Source organism: Telopea speciosissima, chromosome 5 (genome assembly GCF_018873765.1).
Source record: "Telopea speciosissima isolate NSW1024214 ecotype Mountain lineage chromosome 5, Tspe_v1, whole genome shotgun sequence".
NCBI lineage: Eukaryota > Viridiplantae > Streptophyta > Magnoliopsida > Proteales > Proteaceae > Telopea > Telopea speciosissima.
The window spans coordinates 42,275,693-42,303,020 of NC_057920.1; the positions used below are offsets into that span (position 1 = coordinate 42,275,693).

At 42.2% G+C, this 27,328-nt stretch overlaps 1 protein-coding gene across 2 annotated transcripts in view; it reads left to right on the forward strand.

The window, feature by feature from the left end:
• LOC122661037 overlaps positions 1-27,328 on the forward strand; it is a 207,419-nt gene that overhangs the window by 161,745 nt on the left and 18,346 nt on the right. For both annotated transcript variants that reach the window (XM_043856340.1, XM_043856341.1), the window contains exons 35-43: positions 14,794-14,907; positions 14,987-15,070; positions 16,912-16,962; positions 17,053-17,229; positions 17,346-17,671; positions 17,750-17,889; positions 17,985-18,117; positions 18,319-18,403; positions 19,554-19,700. In XM_043856340.1, coding sequence (XP_043712275.1) covers positions 14,794-14,907; positions 14,987-15,070; positions 16,912-16,962; positions 17,053-17,229; positions 17,346-17,671; positions 17,750-17,889; positions 17,985-18,117; positions 18,319-18,403; positions 19,554-19,700 — 1,257 coding nt within the window. The remainder of the gene's footprint in view (positions 1-14,793; positions 14,908-14,986; positions 15,071-16,911; positions 16,963-17,052; positions 17,230-17,345; positions 17,672-17,749; positions 17,890-17,984; positions 18,118-18,318; positions 18,404-19,553; positions 19,701-27,328) is intronic.

A 27,328-nucleotide genomic window follows, 5' to 3' on the forward strand; every position in this document is an offset into this window, starting at 1 on the left:
CTGTGAAAGTAGGCAGAATTAGAGTCTCCCAGCTCAAGCCACTTGATGCGGGCCTTCTGGCGCAAAAAGCTTTCCTCAAGAGAGGAGAGGGAATGCAGTTCCTCAGAGAGGGATTTTTCCTCAGAGGCAAGAGAAGGGTTGAGAGGGTCAGATTAAAGTCTGAGCTGGACGGAGGAGAGGTTGGATTTACAAGAAGAAAGCCTGGAATTGATGCTACCAAAGGTGGAGAGATTCCACCTTTTCAGGGCAGCTTTGGTATTCCGGAGCTTCCTGGAGAGGGCGATGAGGGGGAGGGAAGGGGAGGAGACCGGGGTACGCCAAGCCTTAAGGACAGTGGGAAGGTAGAGATGATGGGAGGTCCACATGTCGAAAAATTTGAAAGGCTTGGGGCCAAAAGAGGAATAGGGGTAGATCTGGATATGGCAGGGGCAGTGATCACAGAGACCCTGCAGGAGGAAATTGGCGAGAGAGTGGGGAAAGGAGGAGAGCCAAGCCTCATTAGAGATGAAACGGTCAAGCTTGCAAGCAATGCGGTTCGGGCCAGAGTGGCGGTTATTCCAGGTCAGGGGGGAGCCATACCACCGAAGGTCCTCAAGGCCGAGGTCTTCCAAGCACTCATTAAAAGCAAGAACAGAGGGGGAGTCGATCGGTCTGCCACCAAGCTTCTCATCTTGGGAACGAACCACATTGAAGTCACCACCTAAACCCCAAGGGACGGAGTCCGAGGAGGGGTTGAGGAGGGAGAGGTCATGCCAAAGATAGGAGCGATCAGCTACAAGGTTGCTGGCAAAGACAACAGTCAGGAGGAAAGAGGCAGGGTTTTGGGGGCGGAAAGGCTGAGGTGGAGGAACTGGGAAGAAGAATGAAGAAGAGTGGTGGTGAGTTTGGAAGGGTCCCAGAGGAACCAAATACGGCCAAGAGGGGAATGATTATAGTTAGACAAAAAGGACTAGGAAGGAGCAACAGAGGCTGCAATGCGGGAAGCATTGCCAAGGAGGACACGGGTTTCGAGAAGGGCACAAAAAGAAGAATGGGTGGAACTGATAAGAGACCTGATATCCTGATGTTTAGCCAGGGAGTTGAGACCCCTGACATTCTAAAGGAAGCCATCAGACATGAGAACTAGAGGGGGAAAGCCAGGGTACGCACCGGAGGGGTGCTGCGATAGCGTCGCAGAGAGAAAACAAGGGCCAGGCATCGGAGAAGAGGCATGCAGGGGGGGAGGGGGGATCAAGGGGGGAGGGAAGATGGAACCGGGGGGTAAGGGGGAAGGGGGGCGAGGGGGGAGTCCGAGAGGGAAGAGAAGGACATGGACCTGGTAAGGGATTGGGAGGGGGGTTTGGGGAAAAACTTATGGTAAAGGTAGGCAAGGGGAAAGAATAGGCAGGTTATAGGTGCAGAATGACTGGGCTTAGGCTGGGGGGAGGGGGTCCAGAAGATGGGTGGGTTGGGATGAGAGGGGGGACTGGGCCGGGGGAAAGGATAAGAGAGGAGGGGAGTAATGGGCCGAAGAGATGGGCCCAAAAGGTGAAGGGGGGACAGGGGCTAAGGGAGTGGGCCCAAAGGGAACAGAAGAGAGATGGGGTGACGTGGGAAGGGTAGGGAGCAAAGGGGGTAAAGAAAGGTAAAAAAGGGGAAAACATGGAGGGTAAATTGGGAAGCGGGAGGTGATTGGGACATAAAGGGGGGGCCAAAAGTTGAGGGGAGTTCAAAAGGGGTTCTGAAGCAGACAAGGGATTCTCTGAGGGAGGGGGACAAGCACGAGAATGGCAAGGGGGGCAGGTCTTCTCCAAAGGTTCAACTGTAACAGCACCGGAAAGACCAATCACGGCAAGGGAGTTGCTGAACGACCCAGAGGGGGTAGGTGAAGAGTCAGAGCCTCTTCCAAGCTCAAACGGGAAGTCTGTGGCCAGATGCAGGGGTGTCATCGCTGTGTTTGCGCAGTTGCAGGGAGCCGAGTCAGGGAAAATGCTAGAGACGAGGTTCTCTTGCACCGTAACAGCTGGTTTGTCGACCTGCTCACTAATCGAGGTCACTGGCAACTGCAGGGGGAGCGGAACAAGAACCTAAGGTGTCTCGGTGAAAGGAACAGGCTTCGCTTCAGAACAAGCAGTGATACCGTCGGCGACGGCGACGGCAACGGAGGAGCTCCTGGGGCGACAGTTGGGCCGGCGACGCTGGCGGCGAGTTCTCTTAGGGGTTCTGCCCCGGTGCTCTGAAATAGAAGAATCTTCGAAGGGCACGGCAGCGTTAGTGGGGGCTTCATTGAGCGAAGCAGTAGTAGGAACCCCAGCAAGAGGAAGATGTGAAGGGGAAGCAGGCTGCGTAGGTGCTGAAGCGATGGCTGCTGAGGCAAGGGACATCGTGGCAGGGCATGCAGTGTTTGAATGACCAAAGGACTTGCAATGCAGGCAGTGGGGGGGAATCCAATCATAACGCACAGGCGGAACAATCCAGAACCCATCTTCATCCTTGATGGAAATGGTCGAAGGGGGAGGGGCATCTGCCGAGATGTCCACACAAAGTCTAGCGAACGAAAGCCTGTTAAATTTGAGAGTGCGCAGGTCCATGCGAAGCGGAGTGCCCAGGACAGACCCAATACGGTTGAGACTCTTTGGTCCAGTATTGCAGGGGAAGACCAGGGAGATCTATCCACAAGGGAATGGTGTTGAGTTCGACCTTGTGGAGGAGAAGATGAGGCTGCCACTAACGAAGGAAGATAGGTTTGGTGCCTACCATCCAAGGAGCACCATCCAGGGCACGAGATTTGGCTTCGTCAGAGAAAAACTTGAAGAGGAAAACTCCAGAGTCAAGGAGGTGGGTGTCAAGCAAACCTGCAGCTTTCCATTGCTTGGTGAGAGAAGCCTGAACAATGTTGAAGGATGAGCGAGAGCCTAAGAAATGTCCAACCAGGCAGGAGGTCCATTTCGAGAGTTCAGAGGAGAGGATTGAGTTGGGGCAGAGGGCGTAAGGAGCGCCATCTTCAGTGGAGGATTCAAAATAATGGAGGGAGGTATCAACCTGAGAAGGAGCCTGGTGTAAGAGGGAAGACCAGGAGGATGTGGGACCAGGGGTAGGTGCAAAGGGGTGGATAGCAGGGTTGACAGGGTGTGGAGAGGGGGGGTGGAGGGGGGGCAAGAGAAAGAGGGGGGGTTAGTGCCGGAAGAGGTGCAGGGGAGAAAAGGGAGGGGAGGCGGGTAATGATGGAGACGGCGAAGGGCTGGAGGTGGGGGGAGAAGGGGGGTTCATCCTCTCATTAAATTTGAAGACCCAAAACTTTCCCCCTACATTAGTTTCCCATTGTGCGCATTGCATTAGTTACCTCAAATGTGAACTATTATGAATGTGTTATTATTCTCACGAATGTATCGGGTGACAGTGCCGGGTGTGCCGGTATCGGAACCCCAATTTTAATTATGAAATTTATTATCTGTCATCCTGATCTGTATGTGCCGTGCCATGCTGGTACCCGGGTACTAGATGGAACGGGACGTTGATGCACTCGGAATACCTCTCGGGACGATAGGACTTGCATGTAGTATATCTGTGGCTAGGATGCTTGCTTCCTTATGCTACGACCTTTGCCAACAAGGGTTTATGTGTTGGATAGTCTGAGCACCTGTTGCCTGTGGAGGTGGGAGAGGCCAGGTCAAGGGTAGTGATGGCTATCGGGGTCTGCCACTGGGTTGTCTGATGACTTCTACCAGCGTAGGCTCCCGTGTGATAATTGAGGTTTCCCTGGGGTGATAAGTTAAGTGACCCTCAGTATCTCTCGAGTTATCACAGTAGCACACACTTGATTTATAAAATTGTGTGCTAGGTAGAAAATGAATCTAACATTAGCATGCATCATACGGCTTGAAATTGTTTGTATTTATGTATGTGCATTCCCTTTTGCTCCCTCAATAGCTGGTGTAGCTAACCCCGTTGCGCAACCCCTTTTCAGTTGATATATAGGTAAACTCTTGATGAGCACCATTGGATGCGAATCAAGTGGAGCCGGTGGCTATAACTTGGATGTCGATGTACACCCAAGGATGGTGCCCTAGTGGCGTGTTTTACTATTTAATTTCTGTATTCATTCCATACATGTATAAACTTTATGTTTAATTATAAAGAGAGAAATAAATGGTTACGAGATATTGAAATTGTACTATGTGTTATCATTCGAGAACCGATGTTCTATAATTCACATGATTTAATTAAATTTCGCTTCCGCTAACTTTGTGATTGGAACGATTTATTCCATTGGGTACGTTCCTTGCTATTATAATGACTTGATGACAGGGTGGACTGTGGCTCGGGACACTGTATCTGTGATCCTGGTAGGTATTGGGATGACACGTGTTGTCCCAGTCACCCCCTTTATTGTAAAATATCTCTCATCGGGTTGGGGGCGTGACATAGGGATACACAATCTCTAGGCAAACTTGACCCTCATGGGTTGAGGTGCATCTTTTTGGGTTATTCTCCAACCCAGAAGGGTTATAAGTGTTACCATCCACCTTCCCGTCGTACTCTGGTCAGTATGGATGTCGTTTTTCATGAGGGTCTTTCATATTATTCTTCACCACCTCTTCAGGGGGAGAGCTCTAGTGAAGATGTGTTTCCTCTATTACATGTCCCTTCATCCCCTTTAGCTCCTTTAGTTGCTACCCCAACTCCTTTAGTTGCTGCCCCATTTCCAGTGATTGCTGTCCCATCTCCATAGGCTAGTGCCCCTTCATCCGAAGGGAATCCTTTACAGGGGGAGCTTATAGAGAATAATGGTGGTAATGTTCCTAGTCAGGGGGAGCAGACTCCAGTCCAGAAAAGCATCGGTGAATTTCATAAGAGAATTGACAACTCTAACATTATCACCTATACAAAGGGATATACCAAAAGAGGGCAGCATCAATCCACTGTGGCACCAATACCTATCCAGTTGCCGGCTCAGGACCCAGATCCTCCTCCCTCTCCTGGTAAGACCTCTCTTTCTGATCTACCCATTGCTCATCGCAAGGGTACTAGAACTTGCACCCAACATCCTATTTCTCGCTTTGTTTCTTATAGTTCTTTTCTCCATCTTTTCGTGCATTTGTGTCCTCTCTTTCTTCTGTTTCCATTCCTAAAAATTGGCAGGAAGCTTACACAGATGGAAAGTGGAAGGTAGCAATGTTGGAAGAAATGAGCGCTTTGAAGAAAAATAATACTTGGGATCTTGTTGCCCTTCCTTCAAGGTAAAAACCAGTAGGATATAAGTAGGTGTTTGTGGTCAAACGAAAGGCTGATGGGTCTGTGGATCGATATAAGGCACATCTTGTTGCAAAAGGCTTAACACAGACATATGGGATCGACTACCACGAGACCTTTGCTCCTGTTGCAAAGTTGAATACAGTTCAGGTTTTGCTATCTTGTGCAGTCAATCTTGGATGCGATCTACAACAGCTGGATGTGAAGAATGCCTTCCTAATGGAGAACTTGGTGAGGAGGTATACATGGATATTCCACCAGGGTTTTCTTGTGACAGTAATAAAGGTAAAGTGTACAAACTAAAGCGAGCACTTTATGGGCTGAAGCAGTCACCTCAAGCACGGTTTGGGCGATTTCACAAGGCCATGATCTCTGTGGGCTATAAGCAGAGTAATGTTGATCACACTCTCTTTATAAAGAGGGCTGGTGAAAAACTCACTGTTCTTATAGTATATGTGGATGACATTGTGGTTAACGACAACGATGGTAATGAGATTAACCGGTTGATGAAGTTGCTTGGCCAGGAGTTTGAGATTAAAGATCTAGGGAAGCTACGGTACTTTCTTGGGATTGAAGTTGCCAGATCTTCTAAAGTCATCTTTCTCTCCCAAAGGAAGTATGTCCTAGACTTGTTGGCTGAAACTGGTTTGTTAGGGTGTCACCTGTCCGATACTCCTATGGAGGCTACTGTCCATCTCAAAGAAAAGGAAGGTGAACCTGTTGATAAAGGCTGGTACCAAAGACTAGTGGGGAAGCTAATTTATCTCTCACATACACGTCCAAACATTGTTGTTGCTGTGAGTACTGTGAGTCAGTTCATGCATGACCCCTATTCTTCTCATATGGCGGCTGTTCTTCAGATTCTTCACTACTTGAAGCCAGCTCCTGGAAAAGGCATTCTTCTGTCTCCTAATGGTCACCTATGGATAGAGGCGTATACCGATGCTGACTGGGCTGGTTCTATTGATTGGAAGTCTATCTCTGGGTATTGTTCTTTTTTTAGGAGGCAATCTTGTCACGTGGCGTAGCAAGAAGCAAAATGTGGTGGCTCATTCTAGTGCTGAAGTAGAGTTTCGTGCTATGGCACAGGGCATTTGTGAGTTTCTTTGACTGAAAGGCTTGCTACAAGACCTTGGTGTCCCTGTTCATCTTCCTATGATGTTGTACTATGACAACAAAGCTGCAATCAACATTGCACACAACCCGGTACAGCATGATCGCACCAAACATGTTGAAATGGATAGGCATTTCATCAAGGAGAAATTGGAAGAAGGGTTAATTTGTGTTCCCTTTGTGAAGTCTACTGATCAGGTTGTTGATATTTTCACCAAGGGATTGTCATGGAAGTAGTTCTATCCTATTCTAGTCAAGTTGGGCATGATTGACATATTTGCTCCAACTTGAGGGGGAGTGTTGAATTATGTACACCAGAATACCGTGGGAGTATTCTTGGTCTTTTTACCTCTTTATTTACCTCTTTATTGCTCTTCATTATTCATTCTAGTATGTAAGGGCAATTCTGTCCATGTAATGTTTTGGATTATTATAAATATAGAGCTTGGGGTCTATCTTAGACTTCCAAGCATTAACTTTTCCTAATTCTAATCTCTCAACAGATCCTTAGACAACCTGCAGTAGAGTCTACCCCCATCAGTTTCCATCAGTCTGATTCTCTGAGTGGTCACTTTCTCCAGGAAGGCCTTGCTCCTCCCTAACGAAGCATATTCCTACGTTTTTACTCCCGCAGCATCTTCATCATCTCCTTTGCACTTCGGTCGACTCTTGCTTCCAATCAAGGTAATGGAAGATTCATTACCCCCTCAACCCTTCCCTCTCCCTTTTTGCCCCTACCCTCATCCGACATTGGGTTGGGCCCCAGCCACTTAACCCACTCACTTCACTTGCACCTCCCACTTCTAACCAACCCATCAGCCCAGTCCCTAGACCAAGCCCTCCTCGCCGTTTACTCCATTCCTTTGAGGTCGGCGCTTCTAACCAACCCATCGGCCCAGTCCCTAGACCAAGCGCTCCTCACCGTTTACCTCATTCCTTTGGGCTCGGCCTACCTCACCCTTACAACTTCTCTTTTAACAAATGAGCTTCTGGGCCCGATTCCTTGGCCCATCGGGACTTCTCTGTGTTGAATGTTCTCCCCCAGCCATCCCTATCCACTACTCCCCCCACTAGGCTAGACCCTCCCGCTCAGCCGGCCTTCGATATAAACCCTAACCCGATACACATTACATTTCCTTCTCTGCCCAACAATTACGACCACCACCTGCTGCATCCCCCTGAGCTCATCTCAATCATCAACCCCATTCCCTTCTTCTTCCCTCTCCCAAGACCCTTCTCCTTCTGCCCACTCTCCCGTCTTCGTGCTTACCATATGCATCATCACAGCAGCCCATCCCTGTCCAGGAAAATTTCTTCCAGTTCCACTTCTGTAGAGCTCTCGTTGCAACCTTATCATGCTCCTCAATGAATTTAAGTCTTACCTTGAACACCCACGGCCGTAACTGTCCTTCCAAGCAAGTCGAGGTTCACTACCATATCAAGCTTCTCCTCCCAATGAGCCTGTTTGGGCGTCTCCATAAATTTACTGATAACTCCAACTGGAAAAAAGATATCTGGTTTGGTTACAATAAGATTAATAAGATTCCCATCATTATTTCCAAACCGTTGTTGTGGATCCATGGGTGTGTTAATAGGCTTTGAAAATTGGAACCAACATACCAGCCTCAAACAGAAGATACAATCATACAACACATACTTCCTCTCAGAGAGACTAATGCCTTTGCTATTCCTCATGACCTCCATCCCCAAAAATGCCTAAGAACACCCAAATCTTTCATCTGAAAATTCTACTGTAAATATAATTTAACCTTTTCTAATTTTGCAAGAGGGGGTGGAGGGATCATCAGGGATAAGGAAGGGGTCGTTTTGGCAGCCTTTTCTAATTTCTATGGTGAGTGCACAAATTCTGTTGCTGAACTACAAGCTTCGACAGATGGATAGAAGTTGTGTCGTGAGTTAGGCTTGACTGATTTTGTGGTGAACTCAGATTCCTCCACTACTATCAGGATGGTTCAACGAGGGAGGTGTAGCTTATGGAGGGGATCGTACTGGTTCCCGGAGTCCATGGCCCTCATACGTTCATCTCGGCCTCTCTTATCTTTCACTTACAGAGAAAGTAACAGGGCAGCGGATTGGCTTGCCAACCTAGCTTTTGATACTAGTGCCTCCATTGTTTTCCACGTTGGCAGTCAGCCACCGGGGGACTTGCGGCGTATTCTTCGGGAAGACAGGGCTGGTTTACCAGTTCTCGGAGAGTAATGTGAAGCTTTTCATGTTAATGCTTGTTTGGGTTGGTTCTAGTTTTGGTGAGAGTTTTACTCCTTGGGTTGGGGTTAGGCGGGACGCCCCCCCCCCCCCCGGTGTATTCTTTTTTCACGGTTTGACATTAATAAAATTCTAGGGGCTGGCCCAGGTCCTAGGTAGTATCCAGGTTAAAAAAAAACAATTTAACCTCATCAATACCAGGCGAATCATTACCAGAGATAATAATGTCATCAACATCTACAACTAGTATAAACACCGAATGATTAGAGTGAGAGTAAAGCCACACTTACTAAGCACCATACTGAATTTATCAAACCAAGCTTTAGCAGACTCTTTCAGGCCATAGATTGTTTTATGAAGTTTGCACACCTTACTAGCACTCTCCCCCTTAGCAACATACCAGGAGGTTGCTCCATGTAGACCTCCTTAAGAAATCATCATAAAGAAATACATTTTTAATATCTAGTTGATATAATGGCCAATAAAAATTAATAACAATAGATATAAGCACATAAACAGAATTCAACAGGGCGATTGGGTGAAAAAGTTTCAAAATAATCGACACCATATGTTTGCGTATACTCTTTAGCTACCAACCTGGCCTTGAGTTGCTCAACAGAGCCTTCAGGATGATACTTGACGGTATACACCCAATGATACCATATGATCTCCTTACCTGGAGTGAGATCAACCAAGGTCCATGCCTTGCGAGAGAGAATAGTATCCGTTTTCACATTCATAGTCGATTTCCACTCAGGCTGAGATAGGGCATCAAGATTATATTTGGGAAGAGAATGAGCAGACAGGGACAAAGCAAAACTATGAAGACTGAAAAATTAGCGAGCTCCATAGACCACTGTATACAGTAATGCGTACCTTTACGTGTAGCATTTGGCAATTCAGTGGAAGGAGAGACATGACTAGGAACTGCATCCAAGGAATCTAATCAAATGGGGGGCAGCAGAGAATTAGAGTCAACAGTAGATGCAGTTGTTTTAGAACGTTATCGATAAACTTGTAGTGGAGCAGGCCGTAATGTAGGTAGAGAATCTGAAGAATCTGAATGGGGAACTAAAGTAAGTAGAGGTAGAGATTGAAAAATGTCAGTTGCCTAGTTACAACCCCCAGTAGACCCCTAGTTAGAGCTTGGAAATTACCGGAGCCCGAAACCATGGAGAAACGAAGTTGATGGCCATGACCTCCCCTTCTCCGGCAGCCCCAACCGCTGCCTGCTCCTCTGCTTCTCCTCCAGACCCCCCCCTCTGCTTCCCACCTTGACCCATCCACCCTTGTTGTAGACCAATCTAACCCTATTGAACAACCTTGGTCCCCCCTTTTCTCCGGCAACACCTCTACAAAGCCTGCTGGACATCCTCTTCATTTCGTCCCCCCTACCTCCCTTGATGCCTCCAAGATTGGGTTCTGCCCCAAAGGATTACTTGACGATGAAATCTCAAAATGGCAATGCTGCCTTGTTGGGAATTTCCTGGGTAGCAGACCTCCTTACCATGTTGTCAAGTCCTCCCTCCTGAAACAATGGAGAGCTGCGGGCGCAGTCTTCATTCACTTGCTTTCAAGTGGGCTGTTCATCTTCAGGTTCTCCGACGATTCCGACAAAGCTCGTGCGCTGGAAGATGGTCCCTGGCAGATTGGGAAGAAGCAGATCTACCTCCGGCAGTGGGATCATCGTTCCTCACTCAACAGGATCGACCTCAAGCTCATACCAGTTTGGATTAACTTACTTGGGCTCCGCTTCCATTACTGGTGCCCCTCTGGACTTAGCATCGTCAGATCGACCATCGGCAACCCCCTCTTCTCCGACGAGCGCACCAAGAGAATGGATCGACTCTCCTTCGCTCACATTTGCGTTGAACTCTCTGCTGAAGACCCTCCACCGGACTACGTCACCATCCAGGAAGAAGATGGACACTCCTTCACTCAGCGAGTTCTCTATGAAGGCCTTCCCCACCACTGCTCTGTCTGCAAGATCTTCGGTCACACCTCCAAGAGCTGTGTATCAGATCCTTCTTCCAAGAGTCTCTCGACTTCCCTGCTTGCTCCTGAGGATCAGGTCAAGGCCGAGACCTACGTAGAAGAACACAGATCTGCTCCGTCTTTGGCTCATGAGCTTGCTACGTCCTCGGCTGCAGTGCCTGCTGCTGATTCTACTGTCGTTGCTGGATCTACCGCTGCTTCTGAAGGCATCTTGATGGACCCCATTGCTGCTTCGGTCGCTGTTGGTTCTACCGCTGCTTCTGAAGGCATCTCGATGGACCCCAACTCGATCGATTCCATTGCTGTTTCTGCCAACGCTACTACTGGAGACACCTCTCGTGGCCGGAAAAATAAAAGGAACCGCTACCGGAGGAGTCGCCGGGAACCAGACAAGACTCCAGCACCTGGCGAGACCCCCGAGGCTCACCCAAGCCTTCCTTATTTATCGACATATTCAGGTCCCTCCCAACTACTGTCTCTGTTGGAATGGGACTGAATATGTCGATCACCTTTTCTTTTCTTGCCCCTTTGCTGCCTCCATTTGGACCCGTGTTCTCCGCCATTGTTAGCCTGGTCATCGCACTCCTCTTCCTCTCAGTAGGGAATGGATTTGGATTGACATGACATTCGGAGGGAAGTCGATTGGCGACTCGGTTGGCAAGATTACCTTTTGTGCCACTATCTCTCACATTTGGATGGAGCGCAACCTTAGAAGATGGACATCCAACTCCCGCTCTTTCGACATGATTTGGAAGACCATCTTTTTTTATGTTTCATCTAAAGCTAGATCCCTCCCCCTCCGTGATGTGAAGGATTCCCGAGGGAACAGGCTCATTGTTGTCTCCTGGGGCCTCACTACGTCCATTTTGCGCCCTAACTAGTCCCTAGTTTCGGCTTGCTGCCCTTGGGCTTGTATATTCCCTCTTTTTCTTCGTAATTAAATTTTTATTCATCCAAAAAAAAAAAATATGGTGTACACTCAAAAAATCTTATGTTATCACTCACAAATGTTGCTGGGTAACTAGGTCATAACAATGATAACTCTTCTGGGTACGCGACTATCCAAGAAAAGCACACTTAATTTCCCTGGGAGACAAATTATCAAAACCTGGTCGTAAAATATGAAGAAAGAAAATGCAGTTAAAAACCCTCGGTGGTAAAGAAAATAGAGAATCAGGGAAAACAATACTCATAGGAGACTTATTTTGAAGAATAAAAGAAGGCATTCAATTAATCAAAAAACAAAAGGTTAGCACAACATTTCCCCAAAAAACCTTTAGGAACATTCATATGAAATAACAAAGAATGAGCAATCTCTAACAAGTGACGGTTCTTTTGTTCAGTGACGCCATTCTGCTGAGAGGTAGAAGAGCAACTAGTTTCATGTCAAATGTCATGTTCAGAGCAAAAAGAAGATATAGTAGCTCAAGTGTATTCCAATATATTATCGGAGCGCAAAAATTTTAATAGATGGTAACCATGTTTTTAATTCATTATAGAAAGATTTAAAGACAGATAAAACTCTGAACGATCTTTACAACCAAGTTCAATGGTAATGATTGTCCACAAAAGTAACACGTACATAAAACCTGACTGACTTTGGAGTTTGGACATGACATGGACCCCAAATATCAGAATGGACTAATAAAAAATAAAAATGGACTCGTAGACACACCCCAAGAAGGAAAAAAAGTATGGTTATTTTTGCCAAACTAACAAGCTTCACACTCTATGCTGGAAGTCGACTTGCATTTAGGAACCATCTGTTGGAGTTAGGAGAGTGACATTAAACGATAATGTCAATCGAAAGCGGATGCATTACTATCAATCGAAAGTAGACGCATTACTAGAAGAAGCAGAGGTTGCAATAGAAAAGGAATCACTTGCAAGATAGTATAAGTTGCCTTTCTCATGCCCTCCACCTATCTTCTTCCCTGTCTTAAGATCTTCAAAGACACAATAAGAAGGATAAATGACACAGAGTAATTTAAAGCTCTAACAAGTTGACTAATGGATAACAAATTTAATGGCAAATGTGGTACATGAAGAACAAAAGACGATGATAAGGATGAAGTGGGAGAAACACTACCATGACCAGATACCTAAGTAGAGGAACCGTTAGCAAGAATATCCCAAGAGGGATGGTTAGTTTATGAAAAGAAGAAAATATATTAGACTTACCGCTCATGTGATTTGATGCACCACAGTCAATAACCCAACTTGTAGGAGAGGAGGCAAGAGGCGCAATAGTACATGTGTGGGCAAGAGTGGCAGTGGATGAAGAAGTGGAAGCCTCAAGTTTGTTATGACATTTTAGAAGCTGATTATAATCATCTCGAGACACAAAACTTGAATGACAAGATCCAGATGTAAAGGCAGATTTGTCTTCATTAGATGACACCGCATCAGAACACCCATCAGATACTACTGAAGTGGCCAATTGTTGGGCCCACTCAGACTTGCCATGATTATCCCAGCAATTGTCAACTGTATGATTAAGTTTACCATTATGAGAGCACTGGCATGAGGACTGATTTTGCTGCTGTCCTCCCCCTGAACAACGTCCTTGACCAGGAATGCCTGAGCCACATCCACAACCACCACTGCCATAATATTCTCCTACAGATTTCCCATTTCTTTTAAAAGAAAATATCTTCTCATACAGGTCAGAAACGCGTGACAAATTTTTTTCTTAGGAGGGCAACTCTCTCAGGACATTCCAGACACCCTTAGCAGTAGTGTGGAATATAACATTAACAGCTATTGAAGGTTCCATGCTATTCCACAACCAAACAAGCAATGTGTCATTTTCAAGCATCCATCCTGTATACATCTTATCATCAGGAGAAGGTTCTGGTGAAGTTAAATAATCCAGTTTACTTATGGCATAAATGTAAACCATGACAACCTGTGCCCAGAGAAGATAATTTGAGGCACCATTTAACTTGATATATGTTATTTGCACATTGACTTATGATCAGCCATAATAACAGATAAAGTCAAGCAGAAAGCATAAGAAAATATCCAGTGCAGGAGTCGAAAATGACCACTCAAAGTAGTCACAGAGCAAAAACAAATCCAAGCACTCAATAGTGAGTAGAAGGACATCCAAGCAATTGTATAAATATTTCAATGTATGGTTGAAAACACCCAAAAATACTGCTGTAACAGTTTATAATACGTACAGTTAGTTGTAAAACCACAAGAAAGAACAGAATTCCAAAGCTGCCGGGAGAAAGGAAAGAACACAATTTGAGAACTTGATATCAGCCACTACAATGATTAGAAGACCATAAAATTCTTATCGAAACCTGTATAAGATATAAAGAACAATCTCCCAAAATTGTAAGCTGATCTGATGGCTAGATCTCCTAATATAGAAGGGTCACAAAAAATAGCTGCAAATCTGCCAAGAACATGATCTAATAACGAGTAGATGATAATCAGATCATTATATGTTAATCACCCTTGTTTGCAGATCATAGAGGCATATTAAACCATAAATAGCAGCAAGAACACAGGGTTTAATGGAGATAAATTATCGGCAACAGTACCACATGATGTAAATCACCAGAAAAAGGATTAGCGCATGAAAGAAATCACCCAAAACTGATGTCACAGGCTTCAGTAGGATGATCAACACCGATAATATTGGGGAGCACCACCAACCAACCTATACTCCATCATCACACAACATATCAATAAGAAACCTTATTTTTTGTTCATGTTCTCTAAACTAGGGTTTCACAACACCAAGGGTAGCATAGGTTTCTGCTAACCAAATAAGAAAGAATCCTTATAAGGCCCCTCAAACAAATAAGAGCACCACAGGTACTGTTGGACTAGAACTCTTATAGCATGTAACAAGATCAGACACTAGCAAGCCACTAACTGTGCAAGAAGATGAACCGAGAAGAAGAAGAGAAGAAAAGTAGAGAGAGAGGAGAGAAGTATATGAGAAACAAGAGCTCACAGTTTCTCTAGATAGGGAAACTGTAAGCCATAAGATATATTTATAATGTAAGTTCTGGAATTACAAGTAAGGATAAGAAATAAATTGCAAGTAAGAACACGAAACATAAGAGCTAAGAGAAAAATACCCCGATTGCGCATTACTTAAACACTTTAACAAAATAGGTTACATGAACTTCATGCTTTCTAACCTCTTTTTGTGGAATACCTCATCAATGGAGTGGTCTTTTAATTGTAATTTTTGCTGCTTTGTAGAAATTACGAATTTATCAGCAAAAATGTGAAACTTTTGACACAACTGTCCATTCTTACACATCTTTCCCTTATGCTTGGGATGAACCATGCTTTCCTCATCGTCTCGTCATTGAGGTATTCTGACCCCATTTACTATTGTCTGTTGGACTCATTGTCAACATGGCTAATTTATAGTAATTTGCAAATGAACAAGGTACCTGGAGAGCGTGTTTTGGGGTCATTCGACCTTGATCAAGTGAAGGACTATGTACCTGTATGCTTACCTTCGACACCCGAGGTATATTAGTTGTTCCCACATTCAATAATATATATCTTGATTCAAATTCCTTAATTTCCATATGCATATGTTCTTTGCAATCCTTTCCACTTGTATTGTTCTTAAATCCCCCCCCCCCTTCTCTCTCTCTCTGTGATCTTCTTGACCAAAAAATGATATTTTTCTAATTAGAATTAGAGATGGCAGTGGATCAGGTCCAGACATACCCACATCTGGACTCTATCATAAATGGTGGGTACAAACGTTTGGCAGACTTGGTGCAGAAACACAAAATGAGAATTTTACAATAGCAAACCGGGGGGGAGGGATAGGTTGATGATAAAAGCAAAAGTAACATAATATACCCATGAATCCTTGTAGGTACCCAATAATGAATCCAAATATGGGCCAATGCATTGAGAAAGATGAGTTTTGGACACAATTGGTTGAGGTGGGGCCTTGGGTACACCCAGATCATATTTCTTTTATCAATATGCCTCCCAAAAGCATATTCTGGTCAAATGAAATCAAAGAAAAAGATAGTAGTCTGATAAAAAAAAATATGAAGAGATGTGCCCAATGGTAGCTGCTGCTATTGTTAATATTGTTGCCTCCTGCCGTTTCTGCTTCTCTTCTTTGAGATCTCCTCTAGGCCTCATTCTTCCATCAAGATCTATAAAGTTTTCTGCCTGATTCAGCCCATTGATCTGGAGGAATAGATATGAAACACTCAAGACCCTTCTTGGACTTGAATTTGGTTGGATAACTCATGCCGATTTCATGAATCAAGCCCTACATCAGAGAGCTCCTTGGCTTGGATTCATTGACCCTAATATTTAAGTTGTGGATAGTAAGTTTTTTGCAATTTTTGTTGTAACCTGAATATAGGAGAATTGGATCACTTTCTTCTTGGCGTAATTCATTGCCTGATGGTTTGCATGTCACACACAAGTTTCACAATTGCCAAATTCAGTTTAGGCATTTACAATCCAATTCCACCATTGCTAGCACTTGTATCAAACTGCTAGTTGGATATTAATTTTTAGGGGGCAAGTCCTTTTATTTTTAATTGTTGTTATATAGTTAATTTTGAATTATTATCATAGTACCAACTTTTGAAAAAATGCACATCAAATACTATTTTTTCCGAAGTTCAGAAAATTCATGTATTTTGGTGCCTCAATTGTATTATTCATGTGGTTTTTTGTTTCTATTTTTAAATTCCGTTAGTATATAACTTTATATAATTCATTATATGCTTCAATCATCAGATGAAATTATACCTGAATTTGTCCCATCCCATGTTTTGTTAACTTGCTTACCAAGGTTAGATCTCAAACTTGTGTAGGATTTAAAAAATGCTAAACCATGATGATCCTAGGAACGGATGGAATTTCTATCTTCCTGCTAACACTATTCTTTCACCTTGTTGAACTGTTTGACAGAAATATATAAAAAAGTAAAAATAAAAGGTCTACGCAACCATGCTCTGGAATAAACCCATGTGGTTGTGAGCGTGACAGTCAAGCACCCTTTGCTTGGTTGTTGTACAGCCAAACCATCACTAGGGTTGGCTGATCCTATTGGATTCCTGAACTTATGATGCTAATGCCATTATGCATGCCACTATCATTTCATATATTTGCTTAGGGTTTGGGAAACCCTAACTTATGTTAATTGAAACTGTGAACCCATTATATGGTAGTGTAAGTTTAGGCATCTTATGATTGTGCGACACAATGTCTATTGTCTAGCTTGAATTGTTTACATTTAATTAACCAATTGGAGCCTTCGTCTTTTTTCCTATTGTGCTTATTTACATGTTTGACTTTTTACAAACTTGCGCTTCTTTTTGTCTTCAGAAACCTGAAAGAAAATTGTTTGTCTCTATCCACGCTGAAGGAGCTATTAAGGTGTAGTTCTGACCTTTTGTCTTGGTAGCTGAGTGGAACATTTAGTGTTGGTTGGGTAATAGAAAATCATTTTGTTTTTGCCTTTGACAGGTACTCAGTATCATTGATTCAAGTTACCATCTCTTGAAAGATATGAAGAAGACTCATTCTCCTAGCTTCAAAGGAAAAAACAAAGCTGGTCAGGAGGAGAAAATTGTTGATTACACTGAGAGAATTTCTGTTCATTTGTCATTTATTGGAGTTTCTTTGATGAACTCTCAACCACAGGTATATAAACAAGACATTCGAGTTACAAGTTCTATGACTTCGATATTTCTGTATCTCGATAGAGTGAATTGTTGACGAATGTCTCTGAGTAACTCACTTATATCCTTTTTTTTTAGGAATTGCTTTTTATATGTGCAAAGGACACTAAGATAGATGTACTGCAGAGTGTGGATCAACAAAAGTTCTCCTTCCAAATCTATTCATTGCAAATTGACAACCAACTGCATAATACTCCATATCCTGTTATCCTGTCCTTTGATCATGCACACAGAGGAAATTCAGCCAACCAGGTGAAGAATATGGATTACAGCTCTAAGGTCAAGAATGGAAATGTGATACACGTTGCCTCCGACAATTCATGTACACCGATGTTATGTTTATCTGCTGCAAAATGGAGAACAAAGGAAATCTCATTGGTTTCTTTTGAATATATAAGTTTAAGGTCTCTTTTGCAACATTGATTAATTGTTATGGTTGTTGTTACTTCCAGGGATTAATGTATTATGTTGGATACCTACAGATTGGCAGCTTTGCGTCTTGAGCTTGAGGAAGAAGTGGTTTTAAGCTTGTTTGAATTTGTTAGAACAGTGATCTCAAGGTTGCAGAACAGAGCATTGCCTCATCAAGATTCGTCACTGAATTCTCTTGTCTATACTACAGGTAGTGTAAAAGAATGTTCTTTATGTGCTCTGCATTAGGATTCAATGAAATTAAAAAAATCCCCACTTCATCCTGTGAATTTTTTATGTTTGTAGACGATGGGAATCCAGCATTACCTTCAGTAGTTCCGATTGGAGCTCCTTGGCAGCAAATTTACCTCTTAGCAAGGAGGCAGAAAAAGATATATGTTGAAATTTTTGATGTAGATCCTATCAAATTGACTTTAAGGTAATTCCCCAAACTTAATATCAGTCTTATGCATCCCTTATCTTTGTGGAACATTCAGTCAACTACAACTCCCCCACATTGTTATTTTAAGTTATTTGTTCCATTGGGGCACCTGAAGGGAAAATTCCATCTTGGTTATTAGTTTAGTTCAGAATTTACTATTTTATGAATTTATGGCTGAAATACACTTTACATCTACAGTTTCTCTAGCACTCCCTGGTTGCATAGGAATTATGATCTTACACCAGCAGAATCTCTAGTTCACATCGGTGGCACTGCTGTTCAGGTGAGAATGTCAAAATACAATGCTTCTATGTTACTGACTAGGATGGGTCCCATGTAGCCAGTTCCTTGAGCAGTACCAGACACATTTGGCCCTATGATACCCTAGGTATTAGCAATGGAGGCCAACATCATCTTGCCTTCTAGCCACAACCCAGGTTTGTATGGTGGACCTCAGGGTGTATGTGTGAAGGCAGAGATCACCTTCCTTTCCAGCCACAGCCTAAGCTTTCCATGGGCAAAAGTGTCATTCCACTGAGAGAGGTCCCAACTTTATTTTGGGCATAACAGTTTCATAGTTCTGTCGAAACACTGTTAAGAACTGATAGCTTATTCTCTCCACTCTATACTGGTTGTTCTAGTAATTGATCAGTCTTCCACGTTTAGGTAGTTATGTTTGGTTCCTCTTGAATCTTGAATGGTGGGAGAACAGACATTAACTATCTTTACAAAATAGCATGAATTAGATGTTGCTTGGGTGGAGAAATCAGCCTTATTTGAGCTTAAGAATATAATATTGGAAACTTAACTCATGTGCAAAGTAGGCTTTCAGGAGGCATCCTCTGGGATTTCTGGTTGACCAAATTCTGCACGTAGATCGGTTGATGAAATCTCTCCATCCCCACATTGGATCACTAGAGAACTTAAGGAACACGTTCATTGCCTTTAGTTGAAAATCCATGATTTTTCAAGTCAAATTGGAAGATTTTGCTTCCCGTGTATCCTTAAGGGTTATCCTATGTTATCCGACCCAGGTGTTCTCTTGGGCTTGAAAAGGTTCAATTTCTTCACTCTTGTTTCTGAATCGCCAAGCTACAGTTAGGGAGATTTGCATTGGATCTCCTCCTCCTCTAAAACAACTCATGATTCAATTTGGATAAAATGGAAACAGGAACAGCATACACAGGATTATCACCTGCAAATCTCAAATGTTCTACATCATATTTTATTGAAACGCACACAGCGTCTTCATGTAGTCAACATTTTTCAGTAACAGATAATCTTCACTGATTTTTCAACGTATACCATTAAGGTTTTAATAAGCTACAGTTTGAGTGACTATACTTATTCATCAATGTCTTGCATAAAATGCTTGTTATATTATAAAATGTGCAACTATATCTTGCCTATTTTACTCACACATTTGATTACAGAGAAGCCTTATGGCTCTTGCGGATGTTGAGGAAGCACCAGTCTATCTTCGCCAACTCACCATCATGCATCATATGGCTAGCTGGGAATCTATTCTAGATATCCTCATCAGGCACTATACTTGGCAATTCCTGCATGAAATGTACAAGGTGAGTTTCACTTGGGATTTTTTAACTCCAGTCTTGCACACAAAATTGGCATCGCATGTTATTTCTGTGATATGGTTTTGTGGCATTTTTTGGTTAATCAAGCCTTGATGATTTCTTGCAGATTTGGTTGGCATCTCTGTTGTATTCACATAGTGCAATTTTTATTAAAAATATCTACAAAATTACATTCTCTTTGTCATTAATAACCACGAAAAAGTTCAGGGAGATGTTATTTTCTTTTCAAAACCAGCCGTTACAATGGAAGTTTATAGTCATTAGTTTAAAAATTAGTGGGTAAAGGTAGGACAGCTGATTCAACTCCTTGCTGTTAAGATGATGCTAGTGGGGACCAAAAACTATTTTATTCAGTAAGGCAGTTTTCTTCCATTATAGCCTTATTCTTACAAAGTTGGGTCATTAAAATCATGTCATAGTACATAGGATGGACTGAGAGACCAATTCAAACTTTCTTAGGACTCTTTAGATGCAGCTAGTAGACATGGTCTAGTTACTCTCTGAAGAAGTACCATTTCAACTGATATACAGGTTTCTTGTTTGTCGAATTGTCAAAAGTCATATTTGCTTGATTGACATATTACAATAAGAGGTGTTCAATCACACCTCTTACGTTGAACGAGTAGAATCTTGAAAATCAAGATTATAGGAATCAGGAAATCTTAGTCAAGAATCCAAACGCCAGTTATTGATTAACTAATTCAAGATATTCTGACTGAAGAATTCTCAAGCAACAACCAGCATCATTTCAAGATTTAACGAAGGGCTAAATGGATAAATAACTAATCATAAATGCATGTAGAAACTAACACAATAAAAGCAATTACTTTGACAGAAATCTTATCTGCTATTCATTACATAAATTACAAGAATTCAGTCCTTGTCTATAGAGAAAGGGGCCATGCCATTAAATCGATTTCTTTGATACAATATATTAGGCACGAGAACACAAAATTTTTTTTATTTTTCGGTACAGGGCAGTGTTTGGATTTCACTGTGGAGCTTTGCGTAGCCGGCTGGGTGTGGCTGTTACCTACTTACCTTTGGATTTTCTTTGTGCTTATCCAAATTTTTTTTTTTTTTCTATTTGCTCTGGGTCTTTATACTTTCTTCTTAATAAAGTCGATTTTGTTGTCACTGTAAGTAATACCCTACTTACACCTTAATAAAATTCAACAAAATCTTCAGTCCTATCTTAGACTTCCCTTTGTGATTATATGTAGTTAGTATGAGCTCATTCCTACGGATCATTGACTAATTTATCTGATGCTGTAAAAAGTTTCCTAAACTTGTTCAACCTTCTTGCAGTGTGTCTGCAAATAAATCTAAAGAACTCTTTCTGATTTTTAAAGGTCAAAGCTTCTGAAGCCCTTGGGTAAGAAAGAATTAGGAGGAAAGACCAGTACCTAGAGAATTTTGTCTCAGCAGACCCACAGTGTCTATGCATTTACATTTATTTAAAAAAAAAAAAAAGGTGAGAATCTTAATCTTTCCCACAAAGGCTGCACCATTGGATCGCCCATTCCCCATTGATCAAGAGATTGCTTACAAACGTACAGGGACCTTATTGCCATTCAGGAGAAGAACTTGGACATACTTGGCACCTTCCATTTCCACACTCTGTACTAGAGAGTATTAGCTGGTCAGGGTCTTTGCATGTGAATCCTAATGGCAGTGTAATTAACTGGAAATAACTATCAACTATTTGAAGGGAAAGGTTAAGACTATGTTACTGTTAGAGTTTATGTTATAAAGGGTACTTTTGTAACTGGCTTGTTATAAGTCATATTAAGTTGTATTTTCTATCTTTTGTTCTTATTTCCTTTTACCTCCTCAGGGAGTCATATGTAATTTTAAGAATGGTATTAATGAAGAAAATAGGTGAGGGGAGAAGTCTCTCTCTCACAATCAATTCTCTCTCAATCTCTCTTCTTTCTTTCTCTCTTCTCTTCTTTTCTTCTTCTTCTCCTAGCTGTAAATCCTTGTTCTCTTACTAGATTCAATCCATTTCTAAATTCCAACTATTACACCCAATAGATCATTGAGAGGGGGGTGAATCTGTGATATCTAAAATCGTTCCCTCACGTGCACTCACATCAACAAATACCTTTAAGCACAAACACAATCCAAAAGGCACACAGGCAGGCAATCGTGTTTTTCACAGGATTTCTTGTTACTCATGTCAGCATTCTCACTTCTGATATCTCCAGGTGTTGTCACCAACTCACTATGTTTGGAGCTACAACTCCAAATACACTTGTCATGCACCCACATAACAGTGTTTACAAGCAATCACAGTAATGTCAGGTTTACAATGAAAACCCCTAATACATGATGTCTACCCAAGTCCCAAAGCAAACATACATGTAAATAGAAAATCAGAAACAAAGCCTAATATCCACACAGTAGTGTAGACACCTTCAGTTGAAGAACACCTTCTCAGACTAGGTGTGATAACCACAAACACTTCTTCAATATAGATCTCAATGGATATCAAATAAAGTGGAGTTGGAAAAACATAATCCAAGCATGCACAGATGCGTAGTGACGGTACCTCTTTCAATGTGATATCAGAACTTTTATGATGAACCAGGCCTTGCAACAAAGCTTATGTGAACTCAGATTTCAGAACACTTTCTTATTCAGAACACCAAAGAACAACCACCATAGATCATAACAAGATTTAAAGTATCAGTGTCGGGTATCATATCGAAAAGGTGATTTTAAGAGACATATCGTATCGGAGAGACACAAGATACAGTAAAGAAACATATGGAAATTTTTAAGATAGATGCAAAATACAGTTTTGAAGCATAAAACACTATAAATAAGTAATATGTGAAATATATCATGTATAAAAAGGAGAAAAAAGTACGACAAGACAAGTGCATTAAATTGATTTCACTCCACACAGCATCAACAGTCCCAGATTGAACCAATCTGTAAGGAACATCACATTTAGCTTAGGACATCTCTTGTCCTGGCAGTACTTGTAAGTAACCAAGTCCGCAGGCTAATTATCACCAATCCACTGAGCTCAAGGTGTTTCAAATTGAATCGAAAACTCTTCTTGACACATCAGCAGCAAAACACCTTTTATTTTTAAACATAGAGAGATTCAAAATAATCGCAAATTTCAAGGCCTCCCGGACTCCTTTCTCTTGGACAGTGAAACAAAGAGAGAAAAGAGATATCAACTCCTTGCAGTAATCGTATGGAGTCCGGAAAAAATAGAAATTCTCAAGCAGCAACGCCCTGACAAATCTAAAAACAATAGTCTCCGACTCTTGAATACAAACAAAAAAAAAAAAACTCCTTTTTAATAGCTGCAACCAATCCATTTAGATTCCTTAGTGTTAGCATTATTATGGAGTTTTTTTCTTATTAGCTCAAGCTGGAGCTTCTTTTTACTTATATGTATAATCCAGCTTGAGGGGGAGTGTTGGAATATGTAATCCAGAATACCGTGGGGGTATTCTGGTCCTTTTGGGGATAGTTTAATTCTTATGTCATTAGGTTAAGTTGCTGCTCTTATAGAGTCAGCTAGTTAGGGGTAATTATGTCTATTTCAGTCCCTTTGTAACTTTCCCCTCTATTATAAATAGAGGGGCTTACCTATCAATGAATCTAAGTCATTATTTTCTCTCATTCTCTCTTTCTAACCCCAGTTCTGCCAACACTTAGGGAACTCAAACTCATTCTTATCTTTGTCGCATCATTTTTGCTGTAACTTTAATTCAGTATGTAGATAAGGTAACAGGAAAATCGTATTAAACTCCTTAGATATCTAAACTATTTTCTTCCACACGATTTTAGTAAGCATATCATGCCATGCCGCTTGATACTGACCTCATCTACTAAGCTGCTGACTTCATCAATCCACCTTGCTGAACCGACAATTGAATCATTAATCTGGCTCACAATTGAACCAGAACCATCCATGTGCTCTTACTCAAGCACTTGAGTCCATAATAGTATTCGCATCACCAGAATTTAATTGTTCTTGGTTGAACCAACATATTTGCTGTCCAAATTAACCTTTGCAACCTTGTAGAAGTAATGTTATAATCCATGTGGTACCCGAGTCTGACTTTTAAAAAAATTATCTTACTATTCAATCGAGCTGCTGAAGTAGTTGAACCAATACACTTGGTCCTCAATTGAACCAGCCCATTAAATTTACCAATTAAATGCAGACATTCTGGCAATCTCGTTGACACCAATTACAATAGTAAATATGTGGCAACTTGCTCAACACATAGATAACAGACTACTGCTTCAACTTATAAGCTAAAATCTAGGACTGAAGAAAGGTAGTTTGATCACAAAATGCTTTAAGAAAAGAAGCCAGAGTTGTTGAAGGACATAGTGCCAACACAGGACCCATTCTGTGAATGCAGTTGAGATACAGTTAAAAGATAGGACAGCAAGGATGAGGCAGTAGAGTATTGTGATGCTCTTCTTATCGATCCAGAACACCTCGTTTATGTTGATGATGATGAAGTTGAAGCTTACACAGCTACTCTCACTGTTTTCTGTAATGGACTTGTGGAAGAGGTTCCCCGTCTTCAGACAGAAGGGAATTCTGCATCACGATGAGAAGTCGACTATAGTTCATATAGTTGTTGACGCAGAGTAGAAGCCAAGCAAACTTAGTATGGAAACTTAACCTTCCACAAAAAAAGCTTTGCAAGAAGATTCATGTGAAGGGTTTTGGACCTGCAGCCAGAGAAGAGGCCGATACTACTGTTCAAGTGCATTTACAGTTTGGGCCACTCTACTATCATGTACCTTGTATCATTACCCCACTAGCCAATTGTGGTATTCTCTTAGGGTGACCATTGAAAAGGAAACCAGGTATTCTTTATGATGGTGCTCGTAATACCATCAAGTTGAGGGAAAAAGGTTGATAATATTTGATGTTGCCTTGTACTTCAACATATATATGTGAGCAAGATTCATGTGAAGGCTTTTGGACCTGCCAGGAAAACGGTTTCCTCCATCTTCAATTGTGAGCAAGGTTGTTCCATCCTATTCTAAAGGGGAATCTGCATTTCAATCACCATCTTCTCCAAGATATGTGCCACCTCAGCAACAAGACAGCCACAATGGTATCTAAGAATCGAAGCCTAACTCAACGGAGTCGAGTTCTTTTAAGAGGGTGGTAAATGAAGCAATTGCATTAGATTGGATGGATTGACATGATGCATTATGGAAACCTAGACACAAGAATGGGTTACTCATTGAGGGTGATGTAGTAGCGCGTGGACCGGCACAAACCTGTTTGGAAGCCTCGACTGAGACGATCTGGGTTCAAATCTGGTTTTGGTCCAGTATGATGGACCAGGTGGCAACCCCAAAAGGGTGTTGCAGAAGATATTTACCAATTGTATACTTCTACTTAAATTAAAACTTTAGTTTAAACAATTGAACAAACTTCCTTATGGAAGCAAAAACTAGTTTGAACTCTCACCCACTCAACAACATGTAAGGAAATAAAGATAAGAAAAGCAAAACAGACACAATAATTTTATAGTGGTTCGGCAACATGGCCTACATCCACTCCAAGGAGATACTCACACTCCTTGCTTCTCACTAAGTCTTAATTGCTTTAATGGGTAGCAATCAAACCTTACGTGTAGTTTTCTATATGGCTCCCTATCAACCATTGGTTGTTTTCCGGGCTCGCAACAAACCTAATAGTTTTCTGGGTTCACCATCAAACCTGATGTGTCACTCCAGTTAACACCAAATGTAACTGTTTTAAGGTTCATTCCTAACCTTTACAACTCTTTACAAGAGTTTGATTGAATTGGGAACTTGGGATTGAGTCCCCAACTCAATCACACAATGCTCTAAGAAGGCGGATATAAAAAGTAAAGCATACAATAAATCCTCTTTGTATGGTGAATAAACAATTTAAGCACAAGACATTTATATTTCGAAGATGGATCTTCCATTGTAACGCATACGGCTTAGTTCTTCTCCTCACGATCCCTTGAAGGATTTGCTCCAATTTTATCTCAATGGTCTGCTTGAGTACCTCCAAGCTTGGCCCTCTTTGTCTTTCAAAAAATCACCCAAGAAGATGTTCCGTTAACTACCCAAAAGAAACCTGAAAAGGTTTCCAACTACCTCATATATGAACACAAAGAATCCCTCCAAAAGACAGTCTTTTTGGCTCTCAAACTGCTAAAAAAGGGGCAAAATGGCTATTTTTCCCCCCAAACAGACATCCGCTTAAGGCAGGCAGGCGTCCCCTTAACCGAGGACGCTTTTGGGTGTCCCTGCTTGATCGTCCGCACTCGGGTTCAGACATCCTCTGATTTTGGCTCCAGACAGGTCTTAGTATTTTGGCCGACACTTTCGCGTCTGACCTTGGATTGACTGGATTCTTTTTTCATTTGAAAAGAGATTCAGAGAGCTACAATTTTCATTTTTAAGCTCAGGCCAAAGATGAACATAAGTATTTTCCTAAGTTACCCATGGAGTCAGCAGGGTTCTGTAGAGCATGGAGAAGTCTAGCTGTCCAAACCATAACTTACAAAACCACAAATCTGATCAACCTGATTCCAAATCTCAATGAGAGATGACTTGGAATCCTACGAGTCTCGAGTTTGTCACCCTTATGTTCTACACTTCATGTGAGACTTATTTTAAGCCTAACATTCATCTGTTCAGTTTGAGGTTGTTAGAGATGTAGGCCAGAATACCGTAGGGGTATTCTGGTCCTTTCCTCCTTTTGTTTTATTCTCTTATGTTTATTCTTTCTTTTCCTTTGTTTATACTATGTAGGGGCATATTTGTCCATGTAATTCTGTTTTATTAGTATAAATAAAGGGCTTAGGGAATCATATTGATTCACATAAGCATTAATCCATTCTGTTTTGACAACATGGCATCAGAGGCACGATATCTCTGATCTGTTTTCAAAACCCCCCACCCTCCCATCGTGTTATCTTCTCTTTCCCTTCTCTCTCAATCTTTTTTCTCCCCCTTCTCCTTGCTTCTTCTCCTTCTCTAGGGCAGCACTGCAGAGGTGATCAGATGATCTAGTTGCTGCCCTCTTCCCACCTCTTTTTTTCTTTTTTCATGACCTATTATTCCTGTCCGATGGCTGCTGCTGGTTCTCTCTTGCGGTAATTGGAGTTTCCAATTTTTTTTGAAGATCAGGCCCTGTGATGTATTGGGGCTGTTTCTCCCTATATTGGAGACCTTCTGCGACAATGGACTGCTGCTATCAAGCTTCATACAGGTGCTGAAGACCCCTTCTTCCATTCGATCTCTTACTTTCAGGGTTTTTCTCCAACAAAACCCTGTGCATTATCGATATTGGGACTAGGGCTGCTGCGGCTGCTGTTTCACTTTGGATTTTTTTTTCATCTGAGCCATTCCCTGCAGGCTCTTGGACAGATTCAGACAGGCTTCTTCTGCAGCAGATTTTTTTTTGGGTTCTCCTCCCCACATCGATTTCTATTTTTTGGGTTTTTTCCAAAACCCTAACACAATCGATCTTGGGGGGGTCTCCTCTATTGCTGCTGCCTTTTTTGGGGGTGTGTTTCTCATCACAGAGGGGCACTCGGCTCTGCTCTCAGCCCTTGGTTTAGCTTTTT